Consider the following 25,177-nt stretch of genomic DNA (forward strand, 5'->3'; position numbering starts at 1 on the left):
GGCGGATGGACAGATGGATGGATGGATGGAAAGAGAAGGGTGGATGGATGGATGAAAGAATGGATGGACAGACGGATGGATGGATGGATGGATGGACGGATGGGTGGATGGACAGACGGATGGATGGATGGACAGACGGACGGACGGATGGATGGATGAACTGACGGACGGATGGGTGAATGGATGGAGCTCTCCGTGGTGCTGATCCGTTTCTATCCGTGGTGCTGATACGGTGCTGTCCGTGGTGCTGATCCGTCGCTCTGCCTGGTGCTGAACTGGTGCTGTGCGTGCTGTTGATCCGGTGCTGTCCGTGGTGCTGAAATGCTGTTGTGTTACCCGGTGCTGACCGTGGTGCTGATCCGGTGCTGTCCGTGGTGCTGACGCGGTGCCCCCGCGGTGCATTGCAGGTGCTGGAGGCGGCGCTGCTGGCGGAGCGTTTGGTGCAGCGCTACGAGGCGATGGCGGCGGAGCTGCTGGCTTGGATCGACCGCACCGTCGTGGCCCTGAACGAGCGCCAGTGGGGATCTATGGGGCTGAGCGGCGTGCAGAGCCAGCTGCAGGCCTTCAACACCTACCGCACCGTGGAGAAACCCCCCAAGTGAGCGCGGTGGGGAGCCGCGGGGCGCTGTGGGGCCGTATGGGGCGCTGTGGGGCGGAGTGGGGCGGTGTGGGGTTGTGCTGGCACCGCAGCGTGGCCGTATTGGGGTCACCGCGCTGCCACACTCTGCCATATTGGTGCTGCACAGCGTCGTATCGGTGTTGTGTGGTGCCATATGGTGCCGTACGGTGGCCTGTTAGGGTCATACGATGCCACGTTGGCGCCACCCAGCGCCACCCGGTGCCACCCAGTGCCACCTCCCCCCCAGGTTCACCGAGAAGGGTCACCTGGAGGTGCTGCTGTTCACCATTCGGAGCCGGATGCGCTCCAACAACCAGAAGGTTTTCGTGCCGCGCGACGGAACGCTGCTGGCCGACATCAACCGCGTGCGTCTGCCCCACACGAACCCACGCGGACCCATAGCGACCCATGGAGGTCCACAGGGACCCCATAGACACCCGTGGGTTTCCCATAGAGAGCCGCAGGGCTCCGTAGAGATCACACAGGGACCCATGGAGACCCCACAGAGGTCCACAGGGACCCCATAGAGACGCATAGGGACCCATACAGACCTGTAGAGACACACAGGGACCCATAGAGATCCCACAGGTCTCCCCATCACCCCATAACCGCCCCATCTCCCCCCAGCCCCCCATCCCCCCGCAACCCCCCATCACCCCATAACCCCCCATCACCCCCCATCCCCCCCCAGCCCCCCATCACCCCACAACCCCCATCACCCCCACAACCCCCCATCACCCCATAACCCCCCATCACCCCATCACCCCCATCACCCCTCATCACCCCACAGCCCCCCATCACCCCACAGTCCCCCATCACCCCATAACCCCCCCATCACCCCATCACCCCCCATCCCCCCCCATCCCCCATCACCCCACAACCCCTCATCACCCACAACCCCCCCCAGCCCCCCATCACCCCACAACCCCCCATCACCTCATAACCCCCCATCACCCCCCAGCCCCCCATCACCCCTCATCACCCACAACCCCCCCCCAACGCCCATCCCCCCCCAGGCCTGGGAGCGCCTGGAGAAGGCGGAGCACGGCCGCGAGGTGGCGCTGCGCGCGGAGTTGATCCGCCAGGAGAAGCTGGAGAGGCTGGCGGCCAGATTCGAGACGAAGGCGGCCATGAGGGAGAGCTGGCTCAGGGACAACCTGCGCCTCGTGGGACAGGTGGGGCCGGCTGTGGGGCAGGCTGTGGGGCGAGGTGTGGGGCAGGGGGTGTGGGGCGGGGTGTGGGGTGGGGGTGTGGGGCAGGGCTGTGGGGCGGGGTGTGGGGCGGAGATGTGGGGCAGGGGCTGTGGGGCCGGCTGTGGGGCGGGGGTGTGGGGTGGAGATGTGGGGCAGGGGGTGTGGGGCTGGCTGTGGGGCGAGGGTGTGGGGCAGGGGGCGTGGGGCGTGGGGCAGAGCTGTGGGGCGGGGTGTGGGGTGGAGATGTGGGGCGGGGCTGTGGGGCGGGGTGTGGGGCAGGGGGTGTGGGGCAGGGGCTGGGGTGGAGATGTGGGGCAGGGGATGGAGCAGAGCTGTGGGGCGGGCTGTGGGGCAGGGGATGTGGGGCAGGGGGTGTGGGGCGGGGTGTGGGGTGGGGCTGTGGGGTGGAGATGTGGGGCAGGGGGTTTGGGGCAGGGCTGTGGGGTGGGGCTGTGGGGCGGGGCTGTGGGGCAGAGCTGTGGGGCGGGGTGTGGGGCAGGGGGTGTGGGGCGGGCTGTGGGGCGGAGATGTGGGGCAGGGCTGTGGGGCGGAGCTGTGGGGCGGAGCTGCGGGGTGTAGAAGCAGCTGAACCCAGCAGTGGCTCAGCAGCGTCACCACAGGGACGTGGGACCCACAGAGCCCAGCTTAGTGCCAGCCTCGTCCCTGCTGTGGGGGCACAGCACCCCCAGACCCCATCCTGGTGTCCCCAAATCCCATCCTGATGCCATCCTTGTCCCTGCTATGGGGACACAGGACCCCCAACCCCCATCCTGGTTCCCCCAAACCCCATCCTGGTCCCCCAACCTCCCCCCCCACCATCCTTGTTCCTGCTATGGTGACACAGGACCCCCAGATCCCATCCTGGTGCCCCCAAACTCCACCCTGGTCCCCCCAGTCCCCATCCTGGTCCCCCCAACCCCCATCCTGATGCCATCCTTGTCCCTGCTATGGTGACACAGGACCCCCAGACCCCATCCTGGTGCCCCCAGACCCCATCCTGATGCCCCCAAACCCCATCCTGGTGCCTGCAGCCCCCACCCCAGCTGCCATCCTTGTCCCTGCTATGGGACAAGGTGCTTCCAAACCCCATCCTGGTGCCCCCAATCCCCATCCTGGTCCCCCAAACCCCATCCTGATGCCATCTTTGTCCCTGCTATGGGGACACAGGACCCCCACTCCCCATCCTGGTCCCCCCAAACCCCATCCTGATGCCCGCAAACCCCATCCTGGTCCCCCCAAACCCCATCTTGATGCCCCCAGTCCCCATCCTGGTGTCCCCAATCCCCATCCTGATGCCTGCAGCCCCTACCCTGCTGCCATCCTTATCCCTGCTATGGGGACACAGGACCCCCAAACCCCATCCTGGTGCCCCCAAACCCCATCGTGGTGCCCCCAATCCCCATCCTGATGCCCCCAAACTCCAACCTGGTCCCCCCAATCCCCATCCTGGTTCCCCCAACCCCCACCCCACTGCCATCCTTGTCCCTGCTATGGGACAAGGTGCTTCCAAACCCCATCCTGGTGCCCCCAAACCCCATCCTGATGCCCCCAGACCCCATCCTGGTCCCCCCAATCCCCATCCTGGTGCCCCCAAACCGCATCCTGATGCCCGCAGCCCCCACCCCAGCTGCCATCCTTGTCCCTGCTATGGGACAAGGTGCTTCCAAACCCCATTCTGGTGCCCCCAAACCCATCCTGATCCCCCAACCCCCCTCCCCCCACCATCCTTGTCCCTGCTATGGGAACACAGGACCCCCAGACCCCATCCTGGTCCCCCCAGACCCCATCCTGGTGCCCCCAATCCCCATCCTGATGCCCGCAGCCCCCTCCCCATCTGCCATCCTCATCCCCCCCCGCCCCCCAGGACCACTTTGGGTCGGACGTGGCGGCGGTGGAGGCGGCGGTGCGGAAGCACGAGGCCATGGAGACGGACGTGGGGGCCTACGGGGGGCGCGTGGAGGCGCTGGGCGCCGTGGCGGCGGAGCTGGAGGCCGGGCGTTTCCACGGGCTGAGGAAGGTGATGGAGAGGAGGAAGAACGTGGGGAGGCTGTGGGACGGCCTGAGGAAGTCGGTGCAGGAAAGGAGGGAGAGGCTGCTGCTCCACGTGGAGCTGCAGGGCGTCCTGAGAGACCTGCAGCATCTGGCGGGGTGGATGGAGGAGATGGAGGTGGGTGGGGGGCGTGGGGGGGTGGAGGTGGGTGGGGGGGCGTGGGGGGGGGGGGATGGAGGTGGATGGGGCTGTGGGGGGTGGGGGGTGGGGGGGGATGGAGGTGGATGGGGGTGTGGGGGGGTGGGGGCTGGGGGGGGATGGTGGGGGGGATGGAGGAGATGGAGGTGGGTGGGGGGGTGTGGGGGGGGTGGGGGTTGGGGGGGGATGGAGGAGATGGAGGTGGGTGGGGGGGCATGGGGGGGTGGGGGGAGATGGAGGTGGGTGGGGGAGGGTGGGGGGATGGGGGAGATGGAGGTGGGTGGGCGGTGTGGGGGAGTGGGGGGGGGGATGGGGGATGGAGGAGATGCAGGTGGGTGGGGGTCGTGGGGGGGTTGGGGGGTTGGGGGGGTGGAGGAGATGGAGGAGGGTGGGGCTGGGGGGCTGGGGAGGTGGGTGGGGGGCTGTTGGTGGTTGCGGTGTTGCTTCCCGCTGTCGGTGGGGCTGTTTGTTTGGTTGTGGTTGCGGTGTTGCTTCCAGCTGTCAGTGGGGCTGTTTGTTCGGTTGTGGTTGCGGTGTTGCTTCCAGCTGTCGGTGGGGCTGTTTGTTCGGTTGTGGTTGCGGTGTTGCTTCCAGCTGTCAGTGGGGCTGTTTGGTTGTGGTTGCGGTGTTGCTTCCAGCTGTTTGTGGGGCTGTTTGGTTGTGGTTGCGGTGTTGCTTCCCGCTGTCGGCGGGGCTGTTTGGTTGTGGTTGCGGTGTTGCTTCCCGCTGTTTGTGGGGCTGTTTGTTCGGTTGTGGTTGCGGTGTTGCTTCCCGCTGTCAGTGGGGCTGTTTGTTCGGTTGTGGTTGCGGTGTTGCTTCCAGCTGTCGGTGGGGCTGTTTGGTTGTGGTTGCGGTGTCGCTTCCCGCTGTCGGTGGGGCTGTTCGGTTGTGGTTGCGGTGTTGCTTCCCGCTGTCGGCGGGGCTGTTTGTTCGGTTGTGGTTGCGGTGTTGCTTCCAGCTGTCAGTGGGGCTGTTTGGTTGTGGTTGCGGTGTTGCTTCCAGCTGTTTGTGGGGCTGTTTGGTTGTGGTTGCGGTGTTGCTTCCCGCTGTCGGCGGGGCTGTTTGGTTGTGGTTGCGGTGTTGCTTCCCGCTGTTTGTGGGGCTGTTTGTTCGGTTGTGGTTGCGGTGTTGCTTCCCGCTGTCAGTGGGGCTGTTTGTTCGGTTGTGGTTGCGGTGTTGCTTCCAGCTGTCGGTGGGGCTGTTTGGTTGTGGTTGCGGTGTCGCTTCCCGCTGTCGGTGGGGCTGTTCGGTTGTGGTTGCGGTGTTGCTTCCCGCTGTCGGCGGGGCTGTTTGTTCGGTTGTGGTTGCGGTGTTGCTTCCCGCTGTTTGTGGGGCTGTTTGGTTGTGGTTGCGGTGTTGCTTCCCGCTGCCGGCGGGGCTGTTTGTTCGGTTGCGGCGCGGCGGTGCTGACGGCGCGGTCGGTTGTGTCAGGGCCGGCTGCAGTGCCCGGATGTGGGGAAGCACCTGCACGGCGTGGAGGCCCTGCTGCAGCTGCACGCCCTGGTGGAGGCCGACATCGCGGCGCAGGCGGAGCGCGTGCGGGCGGGGAGCAGCGCGGCGCAGCGCTTCGCCAGGCCCACGGAGGGTGAGCGGGGGGCTGCAGGGGGGGCCTCCGCTCTGTCGTCCTTCCAGGACCTTTCCCACCACGTCCTCTGACCTTTAAGGACTCTCCCAATCCAACCCGACCCGACCCGACTTGACCCACACTATGACTTTTGAGGACCTTTCCAACCCAAACCCAATGCGGTCCGTGATCTTCAAGGATGTTTCCAAACCAACGCAACCCAACCCAACTCAATTCAACCCAACCCAATTCAACCCAACCCAACCCAACCCAATTGAACTCAACCCAACCCAACCCCAGTCAACCCAACTCCATACAACGCAACCCAACTCAACCCAACCCAACTCAACCCAACCCAACTCAACCCAACTCAACCCAACCCAGCTCAACTCAACCCGACCCAACCCACATTATGACTTTTGAGGACCTTTCCAACCCAAACCCAATGCGGTCCGTGATCTTCAAGGATGTTTCCAAACCAATTCAACCCCACTCAACCCAACCCAACCCAATTCAACTCAACCCAACCCAACCCCACTCAACCCAACTCCATACAACCCAACCCAACTCATCCCAACTCAACCCAACCCAGCTCAACTCAACCCGACCCAATCCACGCTATGACTTTTGAGGACCTTTCCAACCCAAACCCAATGCGGTCCGTGATCTTCAAGGATGTTTCCAAACCAACTCAACCCAACCCAACTTAATCCAACTCAATTCAACCCAACCCAACCCAATTCAACCCAACCCAACCCAATTCAACCCAACCCAACCCAATTCAACTCAACAAAACCCAACCCCAGTCAACCCAACTCCATACAACCCAACCCAACTCAACCCAACTCAAACCAACCCGATTCAACCCAACGCAAACCAACTCAACCCAACCCAACTCAACCCAACTCAAACCAACTCAAACCAACCCGATTCAACCCAACCCAACTCAACTCATCCCAACCCAACTCAACTCAACCCAACCCAACCCAACCCCACCCCACCCAACCCATCCCAACCCATCCCAACCCAACTCAACCCTACTCAACCCAACTCAACCCAACCCAACCCAATTCAACTCAACTCAAACTAAACTCAACACAAGTCAACCCAACCCAACTCAACCCAACCCAACTCATCCCAACCCAAATCAACCCATCCCCACCCAACCCAATTCAACCCAACCCAACTCATCCCAACCCGACTCAACCCAACTCAACCCAAGTCCACCCAACCCAATTCAAGTCAACTCAAACTAACTAAACTCAACACAAGTTAACCCGGTCCAATTGAATTCAACCCAACTCAACCCAACCCAACTCAACACAACACAAGACAACTCAACCCAACTCAACCCAACTCAACCCAACCCAACCCAATTCAACTCAACTCAAACTAACTAAACACAAGTCAGCCTGGCCCAATTCAATTCAACCCAACTCATCCCAACTCAACCCAATCCCACCCAACTCAACCCAACTCAACCCAACCCAATTCAACCCAACCCAACTCAACCCAACCCCACTCAACCCAACTCACTCAACCCAACTCAACCCAACTCAACCCAACTCAACCCAACTCAACCCAACTCAACCCAACCCAACCCAATTCAACTCAACTCAACCCAACCCAACACAAGTCAACCCAACCCAATTAAATTCAACCCAACCCAATTAAATTCAACCCAACTCAACTCAACCCAACTCAACCCATCCCATCCCAACTCAACCCATCCCAACTCAACCCCACCCCACCCAACTCAACTCCACCCACCGCCATCCAACCCATCCTTTGACCTCCGAGGACCCTCCCACCCCCACCCCCGCCCGTCCTGCAACCCCCCAGCCTCCCTCCCACCCCAACCCCACTTCTCTCCCCTAGGCTACAAACCCTGCGACCCGGAGCTGGTCCGTGAGCGTGTGGCCACGCTGGAGCGGCGCTACCAGCAGCTGACGGAGCTGGCGGCCCAACGCCGCGCCAGCCTGGAGGAATCGCGGCGCTTCTGGAAGTTCTTCTGGGACGTGGGAGAGGAGGAGGCCTGGATGCGGGAGCAGGAGAGGCTCCTGAGCTCCGAGGACGTCGGCCGAGACCCAACCAGCTCGTTACGCCTGCTGAGCCAACACGCCGCCTTCCGGCACGAGCTGAGTGGCCGCGCCGGGCCGTTACGGCAGGCGATGGACGAGGGCCGGGCTTTGGTGGCCGAGGGGCATTCGGGAGCCCCGCGGGTGGCCGAAAGGCTGGAGGAGCTGGAGCGGCGCTGGCGGGCGCTGGGGGAGCTGGCGGAACGACGCGAGCGGAGCCTGCGGGACGCGGCCGCGCTCTTCCAGTTCCAGGCGGAGGCGGCGGACGTGGAGGGCTGGCTGGAGGACGCGCTGCGCCTGGCCGGCAGCCCCGACTTGGGCCACGACGAGTTCTCCACCCGCAGCCTGGCGCGGCAGCACCGCGAGGTGCAGGAGGAGGTGCGGGGCCACCGGCCCGCCATCGCGGCGCTGCGGGAGCAGCTGGGGGCTCTGCCCGCCGCCTCCGCCGCCGATCCCGGCGTGGCCGGGCGGCTGCCGGCGTTGGAGCGGCGCTACGGGGAGCTGTGGGCGCAGACGGAGCGGCGGCGGCGGGAGCTGCAGGACGCGCTCGGCCTCTACACCATGCGCAGCGAGGCGGACGCCTGCAGGCTGTGGGTCGGGGAGAAGGAGCAATGGCTGCGGGCGCTGCTGCTGCCTGACAGGCTGGAGGACCTGGAGGTGGTGCAGCAGCGGTGAGGCAGCCCGAGTCCGGGTGACACAACGCCACACAACAACACAACCCCACACAACCCAACACAAGTCAGCCCAACTCAACCCAACTCAACCCACCCCCACACAACCCAACCCAACCCAACTCAACACAAACCAACACAACCCAACCCCACACAACCCAACACAACCCCACACATCTCAACCCAACACAACCTAACTCAACCCAACCCCACACAATTCAACCCAACTCAACCCAACCCAAAGCAACTCAACCCACACAACTCAACCCAACCCAATCCCACACAACCCAACCCAACCCAACACAACACAACACAACACAACCAACACATCTCGACCCAACCCAACTCAACCCAACCCAACCCCACACAACCCAACCCAACCCAACCCAACCCAACACAACTCAACCCAACCCCACCCAACCCAACACAACCCAACCCAACTCAACACAACCCAACCCCACCCAACCCAACACAACCCCACACATCTCAACCCAACACAACCCAACTCGACCCAACCCAACACAATTCAACACAACCCAACTCAACCCAACTCAAAGCAACTCAACCAACACAACTCAACACAACTCAACTCAACTCAACCCAACCCAACCCAACCGCACACAACCCAACACAACACAACTCAACCCAACCAACACATCTCAACCCAACCCAACTCAACCCAACCCAACTCAATTCAACCCAACACAACTCAACCCAACCCAACTCAACACAACTCAACCCAACCCAACCCCACACAACCCAACCCAACCCAACCCAACCCAACTCAACCCAATCCAAATCAATCAAACCCAACCCAACTCCATCCAACCCAACCCAACCAATCCAACCCAACCAACTGAACTCAACCCAACCCAACTGAATTCAACCCAATCCAAATCAATCAAACTCAACCCAACTCCATCCAACCCAACCCAACCAATCCAACCCAACCAACTGAACTCAACCCAACCCAATTCAACCCAATCCAAATCAATCAGACTCAACCCAACTCCATCCAACCCAACCCAACCCAACCAACCCAACCCAACTCAACCCAACCAACCCAACCCAACTCCATCCAAATCAATCAAACTCAACCCAACTCCATCCAACCCAACCAACCAAACCCAACTCAACCCAACCCAACTCAACCCAATCCAAATCAAACCCAACCCAACTCCATCCAACCCAACCAACCCAACCAACCCAACCCAACCAACTGAACCCAACCCAACCCAACCAACCCAACCCAACTCCATCCAATGCAACTCAACCCAACCCAACCAATCCAACCCAACCCAACCAATCCAGCCCAACCAACTGAACTCAACCCAACCCAACCCAATTCAACCCAACCCAACCAATCCAACCCAGCCAATCCAACCCAACCAAACCAACTGAACCCAACCCAACTCAATTCAACCCAATCCAAATCAATCAAACTCAACCCAACTCCATCCAATGCAACCAACCCAACCCAACCAACCAAACCCAACTCAACCCAACCCAACCCACCCCCCCAGACCCCACTTTTCGTGGCCCCCTCCTCACGGTGGCTGCTGTGTCTGCAGCTTTGAGACCCTGGAGCCGGAGATGAACAACCTGGCGTCCCGCGTGGCCGCCGTCAACCGCATCGCCGAGGAGCTGCTGGCGTCCGACCGGCGCAACCAGGAGAGCATCCGGGCCATTCGAGAGCAGCTCAACGCCAGGTGGGGCCTGGGGGGGCCTTTGGGGGGGCGGGGGGGCTCTGGGAAACCTCAGTGTGGGAGGAGGCAGAAGGAGAGCAGTGATGGGAGCGAAAGGAATGGCTTCCAAATGGTTCTGTGGCTCTGTGGTATTTAAGGTCGTTGCCAACCCAACTCAATTCAACCCAACTCAATTCAAACCAATCCAACCCAACTCAATTCAACCCAACCCAACTCAATTCAACCCAACTCAATTCAACCCAACCCAACTCAATTCAACCCAACCCAACTGAATTCAACCCAACTCAATTCAAACCAACTCAACCCAACCCAACTCAACTCGTTTCAGTCCAACCCAACTCAGTTCAGTCCAACCCAATTCAAGCTTTCTCAAGCAACCCAACTCAATTCAACCCAACGCAACCAAATTCAAAACAATCCAACCCAAACCAACCCAACCCAACTCAACTCAATTCAACCCAACACAACCAAATTCAAACCAATCCAACCCAATTCAAACCAACCCAACCGAATTCAACCCAACCCAATTCAAACCAATCCAACCCTGCCCAACTCAATGCAACCCAACTCAGCCCAGTTGAATCCAATCCAACCCAACTCAACACAGTTCGACCCAGCCCAACTCATTTCTACCAAACAAACCCAATCCAACCCAATTCAACCCAATCCAACCCAGCCCAACTCATTTCAACCCAAAAAAACCCAACCCAACCCAATTCAAACCAATCCAACCCTGCCCAACTCAACGCAACCCAACCCAACCCGATTGAATCCAATCCAATTGGATTCAACTCAACCCCGTTCAACTCAATTCAACTCATTTTAACCCAAACACACCCAACCCCACCCAATTCGACCCAACCCCACCCAATTCAACCCAACCCAACTCAATTCAACCCAACCCAACTCAACCAAATTCAAAATAATCCAACCCAAACCAACCCCAACCAACCTGACCCAACCCAGCCCAACCCAATTCAACCCAACCCAATTCAACCCAACCCAATTCAAACCAATCCAACCCTGCCCAACTCAATGCCACCCAACTCAGCCCAGTTGAATCCAATCCAACCCAACTCAACACAGTTCGACCCAGCCCAACTCATTTCTACCAAACAAACCCGACCCAACCCAACCCAATTCAAACCAATCCAACCCAATTCAACCCAATCCAACCCAGCCCAACTCATTTCTACCAAACAAACCCAACCCAATCCAACTCAACCCAACTCAATTCAACCCAACGCAACCAAATTCAAACCAATCCAACCCAAACCAACCCAACTCAACCCAACCCAATTCAAACCAACCCCCACCCCATTCCCTGATCCCTAAGGACCCTCCCACCCCCCCCACCCCATTCCCTGATCCCTAAGGACCCTCCCACCCCCCCCACCCCATTCCCTGACCTCAGACCCCCCGCACCCCACCCATCAGCTCCCTGCCGCCCCGAGCTCAGCTCCGCCAACCCACAGCATCCCCCCGTTCCCCCCCCCCAAACCCCCAACTTCTCCCCCCCCCAACCCCCTGCAGCTGGGACCGTTTCCGTGCGCTGGCCGAGCGCAGGAAGGAGGAGCTGAGCTCCGCCCTCAGCATCCAGAACTTCCACCTGGAATGCACCGAAACCACGGCGTGGATGAAAGAAAAAACCCGAATCATCGAATCCACCCCAAATTTTTCCTCCTCCTTCTCCTCCTCCTCCGACGACCCGGCGGGGTTGGCGACCCTGAGGCTGAAACTGAGCGGCGTGAGGCGAGACCTGGAAGCCATCCAGGGCAAAGTGGGCCAGCTGCGAGGCGATGCCCGGGAGTTGGCCACCAAACAGCCCCGCTTGGAAGCCGGCGTCGCCCGAAAGCTGGCGGCCGTCGAGGGGCTGTGGGACGAGCTGAGCCTCCGCCTGCGCCTCCGCGAGGAATCTTTGGGGGAAGCCGCCAGGCTGCAGGTTTTCCTGCGGGATTTGTCCGCTTTCCAGGCTTGGCTGAGCCGCACTCGGAGCCTTGTGGCTTCCGAAGAGGCGCCGGCGACTTTGGCCGAAGCCGAAGAGATGCTGGAACGACACGAGGGCGTCGGGAAGGAGATCCAGCAGTACGGCGCCGATTATCGCCGCGCCGGGACGCTGGGGAGGGAGGTGGCGGACGGACGGACGGACGACGCGCGGCGTCTGTCCCTGCGGCGGAGGCTGGAGGCGGTGGAGGAGGGCTGGGAGGAGCTGGGGAGGACGTGGGAGACGAGGAGGCAGCGGCTGCGGCAGCACCTGGGGCTGCACGTCTTCCTCAGGGACGCCAGGATGGTGGAGGGGGCGCTCAGCTCGCAGGTGGGGGGCGGGGGGGGGGGGTGGGATTGGGGGGGTGGGGGTGATGGGGTGGGAGGGGTGGGATTGGTTGGGGTGGAGGGGGGGATTGGGGGGGGCTAGGGGGGGGTGGGGGTGATGGGGGGGGGTTGGGAGGGGCGGGATTGGGGGGGGGTTGGGGTGGAGGGGGGGATTGGGGGGGTAAGGGGGGGGATTGGGGGGGTGGGGGTGATGGGGTGGGGGTAGGGGGGTGGGATTGGGGGGGTAGGGGGGGTGGGGGTGATGGGGTTGGGCTGGGAGGGGTGGGATTGGGGTGGAGGGGGGGTGGGGATGATGGGGGGGGGGTTGGGGTGGAGGGGGGGATTGGGGGCTGGGAGGGGGGGGCGGGGGTGATGGGGGTGGGCTGGGAGGGGTGGGATTGGGGTGGAGGGGGGGATTGGGGGGGTAGAGGGGGGTGGGGGTGAGGGTGGGATTGGGGCGGTAGGGGGGGTGGGGGTGATGGGGGGGTTGGGAGGGGTGGGATTGGGGGTGGGGTTGGGGTGATGGGGGGGATTGGAGGCTGGGAGGGGGGGATTGGGGTGGGGTTGGGGTGAGGGTGGGGTTGGGGGGGCTAGGGGGGGGTGGGGGTGATGGGGGGGGGTTGGGAGGGGTGGGATTGGGGGGGGGTTGGGGTGGAGGGGGGGATTGGGGGGGTAAGGGGGGGGATTGGGGGCTGGGAGGGGGGGATTGGGGTGATGGGGGGGATTGGGGGGTTGGGAGGGGTGGGGATGATGGGGGAGGGGTTGGGAGGTGTGGGATTGGGGGTGGGGTTGGGGTTGGAGTGGGGTTGGGATGGAGGGGGGGATTGGGGGGGGTAGAGGGGGGTGGGGGTGAGGGTGGGATTGGGGCGGTAGGGGGGTGGGGGTGATGGGGGGGTTGGGGGGGTGGGATTGGGGTTGGGGTTGGGGTGGAGGGGGGGATTGGGGTGATGGGGGGGGATTGGGGGGATTGGGGGGGGTAGGGGGGGTGGGGGTGATGGGGGTGGGGGTTGGGAGTGGTGGGATTGGGGGTGGGGTTGGGGTGGAGGGGGAATTGGGGTGATGGGGGGGGAGATTGGGGGGATTGGGGTGGGGTTGGGGTGATGGGGGTGGGGTTGGGGGTGGGATTGGGATGGAGGAGGGGGATTGGGGTTGGGGGTGGGATTGGGGGTGGGGTTGGGATGGAGGGGGGGATTGGGGTGGAAGGGGGCATTGGGGTGATAGGGGTGGGGCTGGGGGTGGGATTGGGGTCATACGGAGAGGTGGTGGGGTGATGGGGCTGGGATTGGGATGGATGGTGGGATTGGGGGGGTGGGGGTGGGATTGGGGTGGTGGGGGTGGGATTGGGATGGAGGTGGGATTGGGGTGATGGGGGTGGGATTGGGGTGCTGGGGGTGGCGTTGGGATGGAGGTGGGATTGGGGTGATGGGGGTGGCGTTGGGGTGGTGGGGGTGGCGTTGGGATGGAGGGGGTGGGATTGGGATGGAGGGGCTGGGATTGGGGTGGTGGGGGTGGCATTGGGATGGAGGTGGGATTGGAGGGGTGGGGGTGGCTTTGGGGTGCTGGGGGTGGCGTTGGGGTGCTGGGGGTGGCATTGGGGTGGTGGGGGTGGCGTTGGGGTGGTGGGGGTGGCTTTGGGGTGGAGGTGGCATTGGGGTGGTGGGGGTGGATATTGGGGTGGTGAGGCTGGCCTTGGGGGCTATAAGGATGACATTGGCGGCAATAAAGGTGGCATTGGGGTGGTGGGGGTGGCATTGGGATGGAGGTGGGATTGGGGGGGTGGGGGTGGCGTTGGGGTGGAGGGGCTGGGATTGGGGTGGAGGGGCTGGGATTGGGGTGATGGGGGTGGCGTTGGGGTGGTGGGGGTGGCGTTGGGGTGGAGGTGGGATTGGGGTGATGGGGCTGGGATTGGGATGGAGGTGGGATTGGAGGGGTGGGGGTGGCACTGGGGTGCTGGGGGTGGCACTGGGGTGCTGGGGGTGGCCTTGCAGCCCAGCGGCAGGGTGGTGACCCCCCCCCTTTCACGCCCCCCCCAGGAATACCGGCTGTCGCACACGGAGCTGCCCGGCTCCCTGCAGGGCGCGCAGGCGGCCATCGCGAAGCACCGGGCCTTCATGGCCGCCATGGAGGCGGGCGCCGAGCGGCTGCAGGCGCTGCGGGCGGCCGGGCACAAATTGGTGGAGGAGGGGGGGCCCCACGTCGACACCGTCAGGGAGACACTGCGGGCTGTGGAGACCAGGTGGGGGGGGGGGACCCCCAGGAGCACCCCCATAGTGTTGAAGGGACCCCAAGGGGTGAGGGGACCCCATAGGGGTGAGGAGACCCCCAGAACCCCCCCCATAGGGGTGATGAAACCCCCAGGACCACCCCTATAGGGGCTGAGGAGACCCCCAGGACCACCCCCATAGTGTTGATGGGACCCCAAGGGGTGAGGGGACCCCATAGGGCTGAGGAGACCCCCAAGGGGTGAGGAGACCCCCAAAGGGCTGATGAGACCCCCAAAACCACCCCCATAGGGGCTGAGGAGACCCCCAGGACCACCTCCATAGTGTTGATGGGACCCCAAGGGGTGAGGGGACCCCTATAGGGGTGAGGGGACCCCCAGGGCTGAGGGACCCCCAGAACCACCCCTATAGGGGTGAGGGGACCCCCAGGGCTGAGGGACCCCCATAGAGGCTGAGGAGACCCCCAGGACCACCCCCAAAGTGTTGAGGGGACCCCAAGGGCTGAGGGACCCCTATAGGGCTGAGGAGACCCCCAGAACCACCCCCATAGGGGTGAGGGGACCCCCAGGGCTGAGGGACCCCCATAGGGGTTGAGGAGACCCCCATAGGGCTGATGAGGCCCCCATAGGGCTGAGGAGACCCCCAGGACCCCCCTATAGGGGTGAGGGGACCCCCAGGGCTGAGGGGACCCCCGTAGGGGTGAGGGGACCCCCAGAACCACCCCTATAGGGGTGAAGGGACCCCCAGGACCACCCCCATAGGGGTGAGGGACCCCAAGGGGTGAGGAGACCCCCAAAGGGCTGATGAGATCCCCAGGACCACCCCCAAAGTGTTGAGGGGACCCCAAGGGCTGAGGGACCCCCATAGGGGTGATGAGACCCCCAGAACCACCCCCATAGGGGTGAGGGGACCCCCAGGGCTGAGGGACCCCCATAGGGGTTGAGGAGACCCCCATAGGGGTGATGAGACCCCCAGGACCCCCCTATAGGGGTGAGGGGACCCCCAGGGCTGAGGGGACCCCCGTAGGGGTGAGGGGACCCCCAGAACCACCCCTATAGGGGTGAAGGGACCCCCAGGACCACCCCCATAGGGGTGAGGGACCCCAAGGGGTGAGGGGACCCCATAGGGGTGAGGGGACCCCCAGGACCACCCCCATAGTGTTGAAGGGACCCCCAGGGCTTAGGGACCCCCACAGGGGCTGAGGAGACCCCCAGGACCACCCCCATAGGGGTGAGGGGACCCCAGGGCTGAGGGACCCCCAGAGGGGCTGAGGAGACCCCCAGGACCCCCCTCATAGGGGTGATGAGACCCCCAGGACCACCCCTATAGGGGTAAGGGGACCCCCAGGGCTGAGGGACCCCCATAGAGGCTGAGGAGACCCCCAGGACCACCCCCATAGGGGTGAGGGGACCCCAGGGCTGAGGGACCCCCAGAGGGGCTGAGGAGACCCCCAGGACCCCCCTCATAGGGGTGATGAGACCCCCAGGACCACCCCTATAGGGGTAAGGGGACCCCCAGGGCTGAGGGACCCCCATAGAGGCTGAGGAGACCCCCAGGACCACCCCCAAAGTGTTGAGGGGACCCCAAGGGCTGAGGGGACCCCAAGGGGTGAGGAGACCCCCAGAGGGGCTGAGGAGACCCCCAGAACCCCCCCTCATAGGGGTGATGAGACCCCCAGGACCACCCCCATAGGGGTGAGGGGACCCCCAGGGCTGAGGGACCCCATAGGGGCTGAGGAGACCCCCAGGACCACCCCCAAAGTGTTGAAGGGACCCCAAGGGGTGAGGGGACCCCCAGAACCACCCCTACAGGGGCTGAGGAGACCCCCAGGACCACCCCCATAGGGGTGAGGGGACCCCAAGGCTGAGGGACCCCATAGGGGCTGAGGAGACCCTCCCCCCCCCTGCCCCCCCCCAGGCACCGCAGGAACCACGAGGCCGCCCAGGAGCTGCTGGGGAAACTGAGGGACAACGGGGAGCTGCAGCAATTCCTGCAGGAGGGGGAGGAGGTGGGGCGCCGGGGGGGGGGGGGGGCACCATATGGGGTGGGGGGTGGGGGCGCGGATGTGGGGTGGGGAGGTGGAGGGGGATGGGGTCGGGGGATGGGGTGGGTGTGGGGGGATATGGGGTGATATGGGGTGGGTATGGGGTGATTGGGGTGATATGGGGTGGTTATGGGGTGATATGGGGTGGGTAAGGGGTGGGTATGGGGTGATTGGGGTGATATGGGGTGGTTATGGGGTGATATGGGGTGGGTAAGGGGTAGGTATGGGGTGATTGGGGTGATATGGGGTGGGGTATGGGGTGGGTGTGGGGTGATTGGGGTGATATGGGGTGGGTATGAGGTGGGTGTGGGGTGATATGGGGTGGGTAAGGGGTGGGTATGGGGTGATTGGGGTGATATGGGGTGGGTATGGGGTGGTTATGGGGTGATATGGGGGGGTGTGGGGTATGGGGTGGGTGTGGGGTGGTTATGGGGCGGTTACGGGGCGGTTATGGGGTGGCTATGGGGTGGCTATGCGGTGGTTACGGGGCGGTTACGGGGCAGTTATGGGGCGGTTATGGGGCGGTTATGGGGTGGCTATGGGGCGGTTATGGGGCGGCTATGGGGTGGCTATGGGGCAGTTATGGGGCAGTTATGGGGCGGCTATGGGGCGGTTACGGGGTGGTTATGGGGCGGTTATGGGGCGGCTATGGGGCGGTTATGGGGCGGTTATGGGGCGGCTATGGGGCGGTTATGGGGTGGCTATGGGGCGGCTATGGGGCGGCTATGGGGCGGTTATGGGGCGGCTGTGCGCGACCCCCGGCGGCCCCACAGCTGCGCTCGTGGCTGCGCGAGAGGCTGGAGGCGCTGCGCGACGCATCGCAGCCGGAGGCGCTCGGCCGCCCCGGCGCCTGGCAGAAGCACCGCGCGTTCTGCGCCGAAATGGCCGCCAGCAGGGGCTGCCTGCGCCATGTGCGGCAGGTGAGGGGGGGGGGGGGGGCACGACCCCATGGGGGGGCACCGCACGTGGGGGGGGGGCACAACCTATGGGGAGGGGGCAAAATCCCATTGGAAGGGGGCACGACCCCATAGAAAGGGGACACAGCACATGGGGGGGGGGCAGAACCCCATTGGAAGGGGGCAGACCCCATGGGGAGGGGGCAGAACCCATGGGGGGGGGGCAGAACCCATGGGGGGGGGGGTACGACCCCATGGGAGGGGGTACGACCGCATAGAAAGGGGGCACAGCACATGGGGGGGGGCAGAACCCCATGGGAATGGAGCACGACTTCATGGGGAGGGGGTAAAACCTCTGGGTAGGGGGCAAAATCCCATTGGGAGGGGGCAGAACCCCATGGGAAGGGGGCACAGCACATGGGGGGGGGGCAAAACCCCATGGGGAGGGGGCAGACCCCATGGGGGGGGGCACGACCCCATAGAAAGGGGGCACAGCACATGGGGAGGGGGCAGAACCCCATGGGGGGGGGCAAAACCCCATGGGGAGGGGGCACGACCCCATAGGATGGGGGCAGAATCTCATCCCCCCCATCTCACCCCCCCTCCCCACCATCTCTATCCCCCCTCCCCCCCATCACCCCTCCCACCCCCTCCCCCCCCTCCCCCCATTCACCCCATCTCCCCTCCCACCGCCCCCTTCCCCCCACCTCACCCCATCTCACCCCCTCCCCCCCATCACCCCCCCTTCCCCCCCCATCTGTATCCCCCTCTCCTCCCCCCTCCCCCCACCTCCCCCCCACCTCACCCCCCCTCAACCCCTCTCCCCCCTCCCCCCCCCCCAACATCTCACCCCTCCCACCCCCATCACCCCCCCTCTCCCCCATCACCCCCCCATCTGACCTCACCCCCCATCTCACCCCCCTCCCCCACATCTGTATCCCCCTCCCCCCCCACCCCCCTCCCCCCACCTCACCCCCCCTCAACCCCTCTCCCCCCCCTCCCCACCCCACTCCCCCCTTCCCCCCACCTCACCCCCCCTCCCCCCCACATCCCCCCCATCTCACCCCCCTCCCCCCATCACCCCCCCATCTGACCTCCCCCCACTCCCCCCCCTCCCCCCCATCTGTATCCCTCTCCCCCCCACCTCACCCCCCCTCAACCCCTCTCACCCCCTCCCCCCCCAATCCCCCCTTCCCCCCACCTCCCCCCCCTCCCACCATCTGTATCCCCCTCTCCCCCCCCATCTCCCCCCCCATCACCCCCCCCGTATCCCCCTCTCCCCCCCACCTCACCCCCCACCTCACCCCCCACCTCACCCCCCCCATCTCCCCACCTCCCCCCCTACCTCCCCCCCTCTCCCCCCTCTCCCCGCCCCACTCCCCCCTTCCCCCCACCTCACCCCCCATCTCACCCCCCTCCCCCCCATCACCCCCCCTCCCCCCATCTGTATCCCCCTGTCTCCCCCCTCTCCCCCCCCATCACCCCCTTCTCCCCCCCTGTCCCCCCCCACTCCCCCACCTCACCCCCCATCTCCTCCCCCACCCCCCCATCTCCCCATCTCCCCCCTCCCCACCATCTCACCCCTCTCCCCCCCCACTCCCCCCTTCCCCCCACCTCACCCCCCCATCTCCCCCCCTCCCCCCCCTCTGACCTCCCCCCATCACCCCCCATCCCCCCCCCCCCCCCCCCAGGAGGGGCAGCGGCTGTGCGCCGTGCAGCCGGCGGTGCGGGCGCTGCTGCGGGAGCGGCTGCGGGAGTTGGGGCGGCTGTGGGCGCGGCTGGAGGAGGCGGGGCGGCGGCGGAGCGGGCGGCTGCTGGGGGCCGGCAGGGCGGAGCGCTGCGCCGGGAGCTGCGCCGAGCTGCGCCGCTGGCTGGGCGCCGTGGAGCCGCGCCTGCGATCCGCCGCCTGCGCCAAGGATCTCGGCGGCGTCGGGAGGCTGCTGCACGAGCAGCAGGTGGGGGGGGGGGGCGTGGGGGCGTGGGGTCGTGGGGGGGTCATGGGGTCATTGGGGGGCGTGGGGTCATGGAGGGGGCGTGGGGTCATGGGGTCATGGGGGGGAGTGGGGTCATGGGGGGGGAAGGGGGGGTCATGGGGACGTGGGGTCATGGGGGGGCATGGGGGGGAAGGGGGGTCATGGGGTCATGGGGGGGGCGTGGGGTCATGGGGGGGCGTGGGGTCATTGGGGGCCATGGGATCATGGGGGTCATGGGGTCATGGGGGGGCGTGGGGTCATGGGGGGGCGTGGGGTCATGGGGGTCATGGGGGGGGAAGGGGGTGTCATGAGGTCATGGGGGGGCGTGGGGTCATGGGGGGTCATGGGGTCATGGGGGGGAAGGGGGGGCGTGGGGTCATGGGGGGTCATGGGGTCATGGGGGGTCAAGGGGGGGAAGGGGGTCATGGGGGTCATGAGGTCATGGGGGGAAGGGGGGTCATGGGGTGGAAGGGGGGGTCATGAGGTCATGGGGGAGGTGTGGAGTCATGGGGGGTCATGGGGTCATGGGGGGGGAAGGGGGAGTCATGAGGTCATGGGGGGCGTGGGGTCATGGGGTCATGGGGGGGCGTGGGGTCATGGGGGGGCGTGGGGTCATGGGGTCATGGGGGGGCATGGGGTCATGGGGGGGCGTGGGGTCATTGGGGGCGTGGGGTCATGGGGAGGATGTGGGGTCATGGGGGGCCATGGGGTCATGGGGGGGAAGGGGGGGGCGTGGGGTCATGGGGGGGCGTGGGGTCATGAGGTCATGGGGGGGCGTGGGGTCATGGGGGGGGAAGGGGGGTCATGGGGTCATGGGGTCATAGGGGAGGCGTGGGGTCATGGGGGGGCGTGGGGTCATTGGGGGAAGGGGGTCGTGGGGGGTCATGGGGGGGCGTAGGGTCGTGGGGGTCATGGGGTCATGGGGGGGCGAGGGGTCATGGGGGGGATGTGGGGTCATGAGGGGCCATGGGGTCATGGGGGGGCATGGGGTCATGGGGGGACGTGGGGTCATTGGGGGCCATGGGGTCATGGGGGGGAAGGGGGGGGCGTGGGGTCATGGGGGGGAATGGGGGGTCATGGGGTCATGGGGGGGCGTGGGGTCATGGGGGGGAAAGGGGGTGTCATGGGGTCATGGGGGTCATGGGGGGGAAGGGGGGTCATGGGGTCATGTGGGGGGGCGTGAGGTCAGGGGGCCTCGTGGCGTCATGGGGGGGGAAGGGGGAGTCATGAGGTCATGGGGGGGCGTGGGGTCATGGGGGGTCATGGGGTCATGAGGGGGCATGGGCTCATGGAGTCGTGGGGGGGCGTGGGGTCAGGGGGGTCATGGGAGGGGTGTGGGAGGGTCATGGGGTCATGGGGTTACAGGGGGGTGTGAGAGGTCATGGGTGGGGGTCATGTGTGGCGTGGGGGGGTCATGGGGGGTCATGGGGTCATGGGGGTCATGGGGGTAGTAGGGATCATGGGGTCATATGGGGGTCATGGGGTCATGGGGGGGCGTGGGGTCGGGGGGCGAAAGGGGGGTCATGAGGTCATGGGGGGTCATGGGGTCAAGGGAGGTCATGGGGGGTCATGGGGGGGGCGTGGGGGGATCATGGGGTCATGAGGTCATGGGGAGTCATGGGGGTCATTGGGGGTCATGGGAAGGGGGGTCGTGGGGGGTGTGAGGGGTCATGGGGGGGTCATGGGAAGGGGGGTCGTGGGGGGGGGTCGTGGGGGGGTTTGGGGGGGGCGTGAGGGGGTCATGGGGGGTGGAGGGGGAGATGGTGGAGGGGGGTGAGGAAGGGGGGCCCTGGGTCGGAGGTGGGGGTACGAGGATGGGGGGCCCTGGGATGGGGTGAATGAATGGGAATGGTGGGTTGCTGGGGTGGGACACCCATGGGTGGGGGTGCGGTGCGGAGCCCCCAGCCCCTCCCCCACCTTTAACCTCTCGTCGCCCCCCATTTCCCCTCTTCCCCCCCATTTCCCCCCCCCCCCCCAGCTGCTGGAGGCGCAGGCGGCGCAGAAGGCGAAGGAGGTGGAGGCGCTGCGGGCGCAGTGGGAGGCGCTGCGCCGGGGGGGGGGGGGGGCTGAGCAGCTGCAGGAGGAGCTGCAGGAGGAGCTGCAGGAGGAGCTGCAGGAGGAAGCGGAGGCGGAAGAGCAGGAGGAAGCGGAGGAGGAGGAGGAAGTGCAGGCGGAAGTGCAGGCGGAAGTGCACGCGGAGCTGCAGGCGGAGCTGCGGGCGCTGCAGGAGCGGATCGAGGCGCTGCAGCAGCCGCTGCGGGAGCGACGGCGCCGCCTGCTGGCCGCCAAGGAGGAGCTGCAGTTCCTGCGGGACCTGCAGGACGAAATCGTGAGTTGGGGGGGGGGGGGGAGGGGGGCTTTGGGGAGGGGGCGGCGGGGAGGCCCAAGCTGTTCCGCCGGCCTTTGAGCTGCAAGGACCCGTGCAACGCAAAGCAGCTCGGGCTGTGAGCTTCAGGGATGCTTAGGAGCCCACACAACACGTCCTGTGACCTTTAAGGACCTTCCCAACCCAACCCAACCCAGCCCACCCCAACACAACGCGTGGCTCTGTGACCTTCCAGGACCCTTTCAATGCAAACCAATCTGTTTATTGACTTTTAAGGACTCTTCCAACCCAACCCAATTCATTCTGCCTTTCCAATGCAAACCAATCTGTTCTGTGACCTTTAAGGACCTTCCCAACCCAACCCAGCACAGCCCAACACAACGCGTGGCTCTGTGACCTTCAAGGACCCTTCCAATGCAAACCAATCTGTTTATTGACCTTTAAGGACCTTCCCAACCCTACCCAATTCATTCTGTGGCCTTCCAGGACCCTTCCAATGCAAACCAACCCACTTGTTGAACTTCCAGGACATTCTCAACCCAATCGAACTTATTCTGTGACCTTCAAGGACCCTTCCAACCCAATCCAATCCATTCTATGACCTTCCAGGACCTTCCCAACCCAACCCAACTCATTTTCTGACTTTCAAGCACCCTTAAAACCCAACCCAACCCATGGTTCTATCTTCAAGGACCCAAGCCAACCCAACCCATTCTATCGCGCTTTGACCTTAAAGGACCCTTCCAACCCGACCCAACTCATTTTCTGACCTTCAAGGACCCTCCCAACCCAACCCAGCCCATTCTGTGCCCTTCAAGGACCCTCCCAACCCCGCTTTGCCCCACAGCTTTGGGTGAAGGAGCGCCGCCCCATGGCCGCCTCCACCGACCACGGCAAGGACCTTCCGTCCGTGCAGCTCCTCATTAAGAAGAACCAGGTGGGTCTGGGGGGGCAGCAGCTGGGGGTCCCACCCCCCCAACCCCCCTATGGGGGTCCCAGCCCCCCATCCCCCCTATGGGGGTCTCCATCCCCCCCCTTTCTCTCAATAGGGGTCCCACCCCCCCAACCCCCTTATGGGGGTCCCACCCCCCCAACCCCCCTATGGGGGTCTCCATCCCCCCCCTTTCTCTCAATAGGGGTCCCACCCCCCCAGCCCCTCTACTGGGGTCTCCATCCCCCCCTCTATGGGTGTCCCCCCCCCCAACTCCCCTATAGGGGTCTCCATACCCCCCTATGGGGGTCCCACCCCCCCACCCCCTCCACAGGGGTCCCAACCCCCCTACAGGGGTCTCCATCCCCCCCTCCACGGGGGTCCCAATCCCCCTATGGGGGTCCCAGCCCCCCAGCCTCCCTACAGGGGTCTCCATCCCCCCCCTCCACGGGGGTCCCCACCCCCCTATGGGTGTCTCCACTCCCCCCCACCCCGTCCACGGGGGTCCCCACCCCCCTATGGGGGTCCCACCCCCCCAGCCCCCCTACAGGGGTCTCCACCCCCCCTACGGGGGTCTCCACCCCCCCCCATCTCCAGCCCCCCAATCTATACCTCCCCACCCCCCTCCACGGGGGTCCCAACCCCCTACAGGGGTCTCCATCCCCTCCTCCACGGAGGTCCCATCCCCCCAGCCCCCCTACAGGGGTCTCCACCCCCCCTATGGGGGTCCCATCCCCCCAGCCCCCCTACAGGGGTCTCCACCCCCCTATGGGTGTCTCCACTCCCCCCCACCCCGTCCACGGGGGTCCCCACCCCCCTATGGGGGTCCCAGCCCCCCAGCCCCCCTACTGGGGTCTCCACCCCCCCCTATGGGTTCCCACCCTCCCACCCCCTCCACAGGGGTCTTAACCCCCTACAGGGGTCTCCATCCCCCCCTCCACGGGGGTCCCAACCCCCCTATGGGGGTCTCCACTGCCCCCCACCCCCTCCACGGGGATCCCACCCCCCCATCCCCCCTACAGGGGTCTCCACCCCCCTCCACGGGGGTCTCCACCCCCCCCAGCCCCCCGTCCCCCCCGCAGACGCTGCAGAAGGAGCTGCAGGGCCACGAGCCGCGGGTGGCGGAGCTGCTGGGGCGGCGCAGGGAGCTGCAGGAGCTGCAGGAGCTGCGGGAGCCGCCGGAGCTGCGGGAGCTGCAGGAGGCCTGGGAGGAGCTGCGGCTGCAGGCCGAGCTGCGGCACCGGCGCCTGCAGGGAGCCCACGCCGCCCAGCTCTTCTACCGCGACGCCGCCGAGGCCGAGGCCTGGATGGGGGAGCAGGAGCTGCACATGATGGCCCAGGAGAAGCCCAAGGTGCCGCAGCCCCACATCGCAGCCCTGTGCTGCAGCCTCGTATTGCAGCCCTGCATCACATCCCTGCGTCACAGCCCTGTGCTGCAGCCCTGTACTTCATCCCTGCATCACATCCCTGTGCTGCATCCCTGTGCTGCAGCCTCGTATTGCAGCCCTGCATTGCAGCCCTGTGCTTCATCCCTGCATCACATCCCTGTGCTGCAGCCCCACATTGCATCCCTGAGCTGCATCCCTGTGCTTCATCCCTGCATCGCATCCCTGTGCTACAGCCCTGTACTGCATCCCAACATTGCAGCCCTGCGCTGCATCCCTGTGCTTCATCCCTGCATCACAGCCCTGTGCTGCAGGCTCACATTGCAGCCGTGCATTGCAGCCCTGTGCTGCAGCCCTGTGCTTCATCCCTGCATCACATCCCTGTGCTGCAGCCTCATATTGCATCCCTGTGCATTGCATCTGTGCATTGCATCCCTGTGCTGCAGCCCTGCATCACATCCCTGTGCTGCAGCCTCATATTGCATCCGTGCATTGCATCCCTGAGCTGCAGCCCTGTGCTTCATCCCTGCATCACATTGCTGTGCTGCAGCCCCACATTGCAGCCCTGCGCTGCATCCCTGTGCTGCATCCCACCCCCCCCCCCAAATCCCCCCATTCCTCCCCCAAACCCCCCAGCCCCACCCCGCACCCCCAACCTCCAGCCCCACATCCCCCCCCCCACACCCCAAAGCCCCCACCCCACGCCCCCAACCTCCATCCCCACCCCCAGACCCCCCACCCCACATCCCTACACCCCACCCCCATCCCATCCCATCCCATCCCACCCCCACCCCACGTCTTACCCCACATCCCCCACCCCACCCCCAGACCCCCCACCCAATACCCCCCAGCCCCACCCCACACCCCCAACCTCCATCCCCACCCCCAGACCCCCCACCCCACATCCCTACCCCCCCCATCCCATCCCATCCCACCCCCACCCCACGTCTTACCCCACACCCCAAAGCCCCCACCCCAAAACCCCCACCCCATTCCACCCCCCACCCCGCCCCCAGACCCCCCACCCAATACCTCCCATCCCACCCCACCCCCCCAACCTCCATCCCCACA

General features: G+C 65.1%; 1 protein-coding gene and 1 long non-coding RNA gene across 3 annotated transcripts in view; one reads left to right on the forward strand and one right to left on the reverse strand.

The window, feature by feature from the left end:
• Positions 1-25,177, forward strand: part of SPTBN2 (spectrin beta, non-erythrocytic 2) — a 65,245-nt gene that overhangs the window by 23,451 nt on the left and 16,617 nt on the right. For both annotated transcript variants that reach the window (XM_090129725.1, XM_090129726.1), the window contains 15 exons: positions 408-598; positions 867-984; positions 1,636-1,794; positions 3,677-3,979; positions 5,432-5,585; positions 7,443-8,313; positions 9,885-10,022; positions 11,553-12,333; positions 14,363-14,565; positions 16,469-16,559; positions 17,369-17,515; positions 19,183-19,446; positions 21,443-21,793; positions 22,638-22,727; positions 23,804-24,073. In XM_090129725.1, coding sequence (XP_089985851.1) covers positions 408-598; positions 867-984; positions 1,636-1,794; positions 3,677-3,979; positions 5,432-5,585; positions 7,443-8,313; positions 9,885-10,022; positions 11,553-12,333; positions 14,363-14,565; positions 16,469-16,559; positions 17,369-17,515; positions 19,183-19,446; positions 21,443-21,793; positions 22,638-22,727; positions 23,804-24,073 — 4,131 coding nt within the window. The remainder of the gene's footprint in view (positions 1-407; positions 599-866; positions 985-1,635; positions 1,795-3,676; positions 3,980-5,431; positions 5,586-7,442; positions 8,314-9,884; positions 10,023-11,552; positions 12,334-14,362; positions 14,566-16,468; positions 16,560-17,368; positions 17,516-19,182; positions 19,447-21,442; positions 21,794-22,637; positions 22,728-23,803; positions 24,074-25,177) is intronic.
• On the reverse strand, positions 365-1,005 carry LOC149913489 (uncharacterized). Its single transcript, XR_016461253.1, has 3 exons — positions 886-1,005; positions 576-791; positions 365-503 (listed from the first exon to the last, which is right to left on the reverse strand). It is a non-coding gene; the product is annotated as an uncharacterized LOC149913489 (long non-coding RNA).

This window comes from Phasianus colchicus, chromosome 37 (assembly GCF_987193195.1).
Source record: "Phasianus colchicus chromosome 37, bPhaCol1.hap1.1, whole genome shotgun sequence".
Taxonomy (NCBI): Eukaryota; Metazoa; Chordata; class Aves; order Galliformes; family Phasianidae; genus Phasianus; species Phasianus colchicus.